This window comes from Scyliorhinus torazame, chromosome 1 (genome assembly GCF_047496885.1).
Source record: "Scyliorhinus torazame isolate Kashiwa2021f chromosome 1, sScyTor2.1, whole genome shotgun sequence".
Taxonomy (NCBI): Eukaryota; Metazoa; Chordata; class Chondrichthyes; order Carcharhiniformes; family Scyliorhinidae; genus Scyliorhinus; species Scyliorhinus torazame.
Genome location: NC_092707.1, coordinates 203,840,469 through 203,849,437, shown reverse-complemented (window position 1 = coordinate 203,849,437; position 8,969 = coordinate 203,840,469). Strand labels below are relative to the sequence as shown.

The 8,969-nt window shown below is 44.6% G+C and overlaps 1 protein-coding gene across 2 annotated transcripts in view; it reads right to left on the bottom strand.

The window, feature by feature from the left end:
* Positions 1-5,048: 5,048 nt before the first annotated feature.
* oscp1b (organic solute carrier partner 1b) overlaps positions 5,049-8,969 on the bottom strand; it is a 90,510-nt gene continuing 86,589 nt past the window's right edge. For both annotated transcript variants that reach the window (XM_072502104.1, XM_072502109.1), the window contains one exon: positions 5,049-6,213. In XM_072502104.1, coding sequence (XP_072358205.1) covers positions 6,097-6,213 — 117 coding nt within the window. In that variant the 3' untranslated portion in view covers positions 5,049-6,096. The remainder of the gene's footprint in view (positions 6,214-8,969) is intronic.

The following is an 8,969-nucleotide window of genomic DNA, read 5'->3' as shown; positions in this document are numbered from 1 at the left end:
AACAATGGTTTACTTCTATCTGTGGGTCAATTACACATCCAAGCAATGCGCACTCTTCGGCGTTCGCTGATCTTCAAACATGATGGAATTTCTGCTGCTGTTCAAAGTGATTTATTAAGTTTCAAATGTCCTGACAACTTGTTTGAGTGCATTGTATCAAGCAAAAAAATCCCTGGAAATGCAACTTCCCTCTGCCCAACCTTTTAAAAAAATGTTGTTTTGGGGCAATGAGCACTGACAAAGCAGTATTTATTGAGCATTCTTCATTGCCCTTACAATACTAAAAGTCAATTATGTAGTGTGTAATTGGAGTCACATATATGCCAGACTCGATATAGTCTCTCACTGAAGGATATTTGTAAACCAGTTGTTTGTTTAAAAAAACATCAAGGAGCTTTTCATTATTGTTTTCGTTCATCGTAGAATTAAGTTTCATAGTTGAACTCACGACCTCTTAGGTTGTTGATTCAGTACTATACTTGAATACTGTGCCCACATTATTAAAATCACTGGACGAACCCAAAATAAACTTCAAATGCTTGGCCTAATATTCTATAAAAAATTGAGCAATGGGCTGGGAGCAGTGGAACAGTTGCATTTATCAGCCTCAGAAGTTTATGGGCACTGAGGACATGAATATACCCTGTGACAATTTGAGTGGAACTCGTCCCCGCCACTTCTCACTATGGAGCAAATGAGAGTAGAAGGAACGGCTTAAGTAAGCTGCATAGCTCAGCCCACCTCAATGAAGGAGGCTAACTTGTCATCAAGATTCTTGATAGCTACCTATTCTGTAGCATTTACTCTATCTGGCTTAACTACAAGTTTTAAAAATGCTTATGTAAACATTGTGGATGTGTTTTCTAATCATTGGCGAAAAGAAAGACATGTTGTTGAAGCTTTTACACATTAGACTCATTAGGGCAAATCCAACAATACTACATTTCAAGCAATCACAATCATCTATATTTCAGGACAAAAGAGGACTTTCTTTCCATTTAAATAATATTTTACTTTGTTATTCTTGCCAAAGACAAGCTCACATTCCACACATTATAAATTATGTGCCAAATTTTTGCCCACTTCCTTAATTAAAAAATTTTCTTTCCCAATTAGGGGGTAATTTAGCGCGGCCAATCCGCCGACCCTGCACATCTTTGGGTTGTGAGGTGAGAACCACACAGACATGGGGAGAATGTACAAACTCCACACAGTGACCTGGGGCCGGGATCGAACCCAGGTCCTCGGCAACCACCGTGCCACCCCATTTCCTTAATCTAAATTTTTCTGTAAACTCTTGAGTTCTCCTCACCCTATCCACATGTTCATCTGCATATTTAGCTGCCTTCATCCAAGTCACTAATGCAGATTGTAAATAGTTGTGAACCCAGCAATGATCCTTGTGGCGCTCCACTGGTCACAATTTGCCAACCCGAAAAGGACTCATTTATACCGACTTTCTATTTGCTGTTAGCTAACCAATCCTCTGTTCATGCTAAATATGCTACACCCAACACCACACGGTAGCAACCTTTTATGTGGCAGCTTAGCAAATGCCTTTTAGAAATCCAACTCTACAGGTTCACCGTTGCCCACTCTTCTCATTAGTTTTTCAAAGAGCTCTACTAAATTAGTCAAACACAATTTCCCTTTCATAAGCTATATTGATTCTGCTTGACTGTGTTATAATTTCTGAATGCCCACCTATTACCGCCTCAATAATGGATTCTAGCAATTTCCCAATGATAGTTGTCAGGCCAACTGTCCCATAGTTTCCTGCTTTCTGTCCCCGTCCTTTCTTGAAGAGAGGTGTCACAGTTGTGATTTTCTAAACCACCAGGACCTTTCCAGAATCTATGGCATTTTGGAAGATCCATAATGCAGATTTTCACAGTAACTTCATTGCAGTGTTAATGTATGCCTACTTGTGACACTATTAAAGATTATTATCCACTATCTCTGCAATCACCTCTTTTAAGAACGTGGCAGCCTTTAATCCCACTACTTTTTCTCTGACGTTAGCAATTGTCTTGAAGGTCCCCCCTTCCTTCTTTTTCCTCTCTTGACTTTCAATTAATCTTGGGATTTTTTTTGTGTCTTCTACAGTAAAGTCTGATGGAAAATGGCAGTTCAATGTTTCTGCCGTTTCCTAATTTTCCATTAATTCCTAGGGGACCAACACTCACTTCAGTTACTCTTTTTCTTTCTATATACTTGTAGAAACTCACTGTTCTTTTTATATTTCTACCTGGTTTTATTTCATATTCTAATTTTGATCTTTATTTTAGTTTTTCTTTGATTGTTTCTAAAATTTACCATTTCTGACATACCATTAATCTTTGCAGTATTGCACACATTTTCTTTTAATTTGATACCATTCTTAACTTCCTTAGCCACAGATGGTGCATCCTTCATATAGTCTTTAATAGAATATAACCTTATTGAGAGTGACAACATATCTCATGTCTGCCACTGCTTCTCCACCACCCTATCTTTTAAACTATTTTACCAGCCAACTTTAGCCAACTCTGTCTTCATTCCCTAGTAATTGCCATTCAGTTGAAGATGCTGGTTTTAGACCCACATTTCTCACACTGAAACAAAAGGCAAAATTCTGACATGTTTTGATCATTCTAGAGGATCCTTTACTATGAGGCTATTAATTAATCCTGTCTCATTGCATGTTTAAAATAGCCTGCTCCCTCCGTGGCTCCAGAATGTATTGCTCCAAGAAATTGTCCTAAATATATTTTATGAACTCTTCTTCCAGGCAACCTTTGCTAATTTGATTTGTCTAATCTGCCTTCAACACCATAATTCCAGCCAAACTGATATCCAAACTCCAAAGCCTAGGACTTGGCTCCTCCCTCTGCAACTGGATCCTCGACATCCTGACCCATAGACCACAATCAGTAAGAATAAACAAAAACATCTGCTCCACATAGTCCTCAATACCGGGGTTCTGCAAGACTGCGTACTTAGCCCCCTACTATATGTCCTATACACACACGACTGTGTGGCAAAATTCGGCTCCAACTCCATCTACAAGTTTGATGATGACATGACTGTAGTGGGTCGGATCTCAAACAACGATGAGCCAAAGTACATGAGGGAGTTAGAGAACCTACTGACAACGACAACAATCTCTCCTTCAATGTCAGCAAAACTAAGGAGCTGATCATCGATTTCAGGAAGCAAAGTATTGTACACACCCCTGTTTGCAGAGGTGGACACCAATGGTGCAGAGGTGGAGATGGTGGACAGCTTCAAATTCCTAGGTGTGCACATCATCACCAATCTGTCCTGGTCCACCCACGTTGACGCTACAGCCAAGAAAGCACAACAGTGCCTACACTTCCTCAGGAAATTAAGGAAATTTGGCATTTCCACATTGACTCTTACCAATTTTTAAAGATGCACTATAGAAAGCGTCCTATCTGGCTGCATCATAGTTTAGTATGGCAACTGTTCGGCCCAAGACCGTAAGAAACTACAGAGAGTCGCGAACACAGCCCAGTCCATCACGCGAACCCACTTCCCATCCATTGACTCGGTCTAGAATTATAGAATTCCTTCAGTGCAGAAGGAGGCCATTCAGCCCATCCAGTCTGCAGCCACCCTCTGAAAAGGTCAGGCCCCCAACCTCTCCCCATAACGCAGTAACCCCACCTAACTTATTGAACACTATGGGGCAATTTATCATGGTCAATCCAACTAACCTGCACATCTTTGGACTATGGGAGGAAACCGCAGCACCGGAAGAAACCCACGTAGACACAGGGAGAATGTACAAACTCCACACAGACAGTGACCCAAGGCTGGAATTGGTGCTCAGAGGCAGCAGTGCTAACCACTGCGTCACTGTGCCACCCTAAACCTCCCACTGCCTTGAGAAAGTTGGTAGCATAAACAATACCCTTCCCACCTGGGTTATTTTCTCTTCCAACCTCTTCCATCAGGCAGACACAGATTCAGAAACAGCTTCTTCCCCGCTGTTACCAGACTCCTGAATGGGCCTCATACGGCTGAACTGATCTCTCCAAGCATCTTCTCTACTGTTGTAGCACTATACTCTGTATCCTTCACTCAATGTGTTCACATTGTATATTTATTGTATGTCTATGTTTGTCATGTATGGAATGATCTGCCTGGACTGTACGCAGAACAATATTTTTCACTGTACCTCAGTACACATGACAATAAATCTAAATCCAAATCGAAATAATGAAAAGTAAGATCTTCCACAAGTATTACAGTACCTATGTTACAAGTCCCCATTATTCTTTTCATGTATACTCTGTCGTAGGTGTAGCTACTGTTAGGGGCCTATAAACGATTCCCACCAGTGACTTCTTTCCTTTGCTATTTCTTCTCTCCACCCAAACTGAATCTATATCTTGCTCTTCTAAACCAACATCATTTCTCACTACAGCAATAATCTCATTGTTTAATGACGGAGCCAATTCTTTCTTTTTGTCCTGCTGAAATGCAAAATACTCTTGCATGTTCATATTCCAACCTTGGTCACCTTGCACCCACATCTCTCTAATCGCTATTGTTATGTATGCTGTGTGCATTCAGATACAGAGCATTTAGTTCTGTCCTTTTACCATTCTTCCACACTCTGAAATCATCTGCTGCATCCTTAAATGTTTGCTCTGTCGCTTCCTACTACAGCGTGGTATCATTTCTCATATCACGAGCTACCCTGTTCTTGTTCTTTACCTTATCAATTGTATCCTTACGTGATTCCTCTCTATGATACAGTTATGCCATTCTCCAGGACACTGGTCAAAGGGAGGACGGATGAAGTACTATTGGAGAGTGAATATGAAAAGGAAATATTGAAAAGATTATTAAGACATTAAAATAAATCATTGCAGCAAGTCAATTAAATACAAGGTTAATCCGAGCCATGCCAACATCCAAGAGAACGGTGTGCGATGAAAATATTGTACCTCACAAAAATGTCAAAACAATAAAAGACGAACAAGCTGAAAATAAACAGGATTCAGATATGCTAAAAACAAATTAACTCTGACACTCAGTTTGGTTGTAATATTTTAATAAAGTTGTCAGTGTTTAAAGTTATTTAAGAACATTTAATGGCAATTAATAGTTGATCTTTTAGAAATTCCAGGTGTAGAGGTCCAAATCCTGAGACCAACTCTGCCTTTAACATTAAAAGTGGAACCAAGATTTGTGTCTATTTAATTAGAACAAATCTGAACTGTACAAGATTGGCAGATTTTCATACAATTGCTGACAAGGATTCCATAAGGTGACCCAGTGACCCCACTGCCACACAGATACAATCAAAATTTCATAGCATGACCCAGTGACCCTACTGTTATAGACTGTGACGCCAGCCACACACTGTGACCCAACGATAACCTACACTGACTGGTTTCAGGGGCTGGTTTAGCACAGGGCTGAAGAGCTGGCTTTTAAAGCAGACCAGCAGCACGGTTCAATTCCCGTACCAGCCTCCCCGAACAGGCGCCGGAATGGGGTGACTAGGGGCTTTTCACAGTAACTTCATTTGAAGCCTACTTGTGACAATAAGCGATTATTATTATGACATACTTACCAACTATCCATATAATTTTTACCTACTCCTGCCCGCCAGACCATGGCTAGCTAATCAGCCAGTCTCTTTTAATGTTGCAATTTGATTTTCACCGATGCAAAAAGTACACTAATAAAACACTTGCATTCTGTGCAAATCTGCTTCCAGTTCACAGAATTGCAGAAATTCACAGCTGAGCCAAAGCCTCTCTCCTCCACTTCTGTCTTCCCTGCCCATTTACTTTCCAAACCTCCATCCAGATCTTGACAGTCATAAAGGTTGGTGAATATGATCACAGTCTGGCTGGTTTAATAGGTACTATGTATAGTAAAGGTAATTGGATGAAATTGTGCCTAGGAGCACAAAATTGTACAGAACGGGAGTTCGACTCTTGGTACAGGGACTGAGTGAGTCGATAACAGAAACAACTTGTTCAGAGGACTGAAAACTAGCCACTCAGCCACAAATGTTGTGCCAAGGAAGGTCATGGGGAAAAGACGGTGACCTCACTGTTGACTGGGAACATGTCACAGATCGTCCATCATGGCCAGTAGGTCATCCCCTTTACTACGACTGTGCCTGGGCTGCTCCTGGACATGGAACTCTCCCATTATTCGAGCTAACTCTTCGTGCTGCTGCTGGTCCTGTAGAGAGAGATAACACATGTTAGCTGACCAGTGGTCTTCTGTCTTATAAGTAGATCGATCAGCTGAGTGGGTAAATGCCTGTGTGCGGTGTGATATTGTTTGGAAACTGGGTCCTGAGGCTAGATCCCTGGTTCGATTGCCGAATAGGCTCTTCTCAGCCAAATAGGGAAGCATGACAACTGACGTTGCTGTTGATATAGGTCATAAACCAGCTGGGGTCCCCTTTGGTGCTTTTCAGTCAATGTGCGTGAGCACACAACAGGATTGGGCTTGTATGTAACTACCAACACCCTTTCCACAACACACATGGTTGAATTGGTTCATGTGACCATTTAGCTGAAATAGCAAAAGTCAGCTCGTGCCTACAGCTATTAAAATATTTGAGATTGAGGGGGGGCGGGAATCACAGTTGCGAACATTCATTAAAAGGTAAGGTGCAGGACTTCCGGGTGCGGCGATGACCAGCTAAGTCGCACGTTTCGGCAGCTCCCGGTGGAACGGACTTTTGGGCTCTTAATAAGAGCCCCAATGGCAATTTTAACGGCTAAAAGCACTGTGCGGTAAACCAGAAGGGAATCCCCCCTGGATACGGATGGAAAAAGGAGAGGAAAGTGGCCGGATTGCGGTGGATCCTTTAGAGCAGCGGCAAGGAAGGCAAGCAAAAACCAAGATGGCGTCGGAAGGTGGCAGTTTAATATGGGGCCCTGAACAACACGAGTTTTTGAAACACTGCGTGGAAGAGCTTAAAAAGGAGATGAAGAAGGAGCTGTTGGCCCCGATATTACAGGCGATTGAAGGGCTAAAAGATGAGCAAAAGACCCAGGAGCGGGAGCTTCGGGTCGTGAAGGCAAAGGCTGCCGAGAACGAGGACGATATACAGGGCCTGGTGGTGAAGACGGAGATGCACGAGGCACACCATAAACGATGTGTGGAAAGGCTGGAGGTGCTGGAGAATAATGCGAGGAGGAAGAATTTAAGGATTCTCGGTCTTCCTGAAGGTGCAGAAGGGGCGGACGTCGGGGCATATGTGAGCACGATGCTGCACTCGTTAATGGGAGCGGAGGCCCCGACGGGTCCGTTGGAGGTGGAGGGAGCATACCGAGTGATGGCGCGAGGACCGAGAGCAGGAGAAATTCCCAGAGCCATAGTGGTGAGATTCCTCCGTTTTAAGGACAGAGAGATGGTCCTCAGATGGGCAAAGAAAACTCGGAGCAGTAGGTGGGAGAACGCGGTGATCCGCGTATATCAAGACTGGAGTGCGGAGGTGGCGAGAAGGAGGGCGAGCTTTAATCGGGCCAAGGCGGTGCTTCATAAAAAGAAGATTAAATTTGGAATGCTGTAGCCGGCAAGACTGTGGGGCACATATCAAGGGAAGCACCACTACTTTGAAACGGCGGATGAGGCGTGGACATTTATTGTTGAAGAGAAATTGGAATAAGCGGGTTATTAAAAAAGAACGTTTGAGACAAAGTGGTGGGGCGAATATGGGGGGCGAAGAGGGGGGAAAAAGGGGGGAGAGATGATTTTTATGTTGTTAATCCTGCGACCCGGTAACTTTTCTCTCTTCCACAGGTTGTGGGGGAGGGAGGAAGGGAAGTGGAGGAGCTGGGGGCTTTGGCCATTGGGGGCGGGGCCAAAAGGGAAGCGCAGGCTTTGTTCCCGCGCTATGATAATTATGGCGGGAATAGGGAAGCAGGAAGGAGGGTGCGTCGCACGGTGCAAGCCGAGTTCACGGGGGGAAGCCGAGGTCGGCCAGAGGTTGCTGACTTCTGGGAGCAACATGGGGGGTGTAACTACGCTAGTGGGGGATCTAGCGGGGGGGGGGTGGGAGGGGGGATTTACTGGGGTGCTGCTGCTGGGGAGAAGGGGGAGCTGGTATGGGGTGAGGTGGGCGGGGCGGGAGGGCACCGCCTGGGGGGACACAGCTGCGTGGGAACCGGGTGAGGAGCTGGATAAAAGGGGATGGCTAATCGACAAGGGGGGGGGGGGGGGGTAAAGAGCCCCCCAACCCGGCTGATCACGTGGAATGTGAGAGGGCTGAACGGGCCGATAAAGAGGGCACGGGTACTCGCACACCTTAAGAAACTTAAGGCAGATGTGGTTATGTTACAGGAGACGCATCTGAAACTGATAGACCAGGTTAGACTACGCAAAGGATGGGTGGGGCAGGTGTTTCATTCGGGGCTAGATGCGAAAAACAGGGGGGTGGCTATACTAGTGGGGAAGCGGGTAATGTTTGAGGCAAAGACCATAGTGACGGATAGTGGGGGCAGATACGTGATGGTGAGTGGCAAATTACAGGGAGAGGCGGTGGTCTTAGTGAACGTATATGCCCCGAACTGGGATGATGCCAACTTTATGAGGCGCATGTTAGGACGTATCCCGGACCTAGAGGTGGGGAAGTTGGTAATGGGTGGGGATTTTAACACGGTGCTGGAACCAGGGCTGGACAGATCGAGGTCCAGGACTGGAAGGAGGCCGGCAGCAGTCAAGGTGCTTAAAGACTTTATGGAGCAGATGGGAGGAGTAGACCTATGGAGATTTAGCAGACCTAGGAGTAAGGAGTTTTCGTTTTTCTCCAATGTCCACAAAGTTTATTCGCGAATAGACTTTTTTGTTTTGGGAAGGGCGTTGATCCCGAAGGTGAGGGGGACGGAGTATACGGCTATAGCTATTTCGGATCACGCTCCACACTGGGTGGACTTGGAGATAGGGGAGGAAAAAGAACGGCGTCCACCCTGGAGAATGGACAT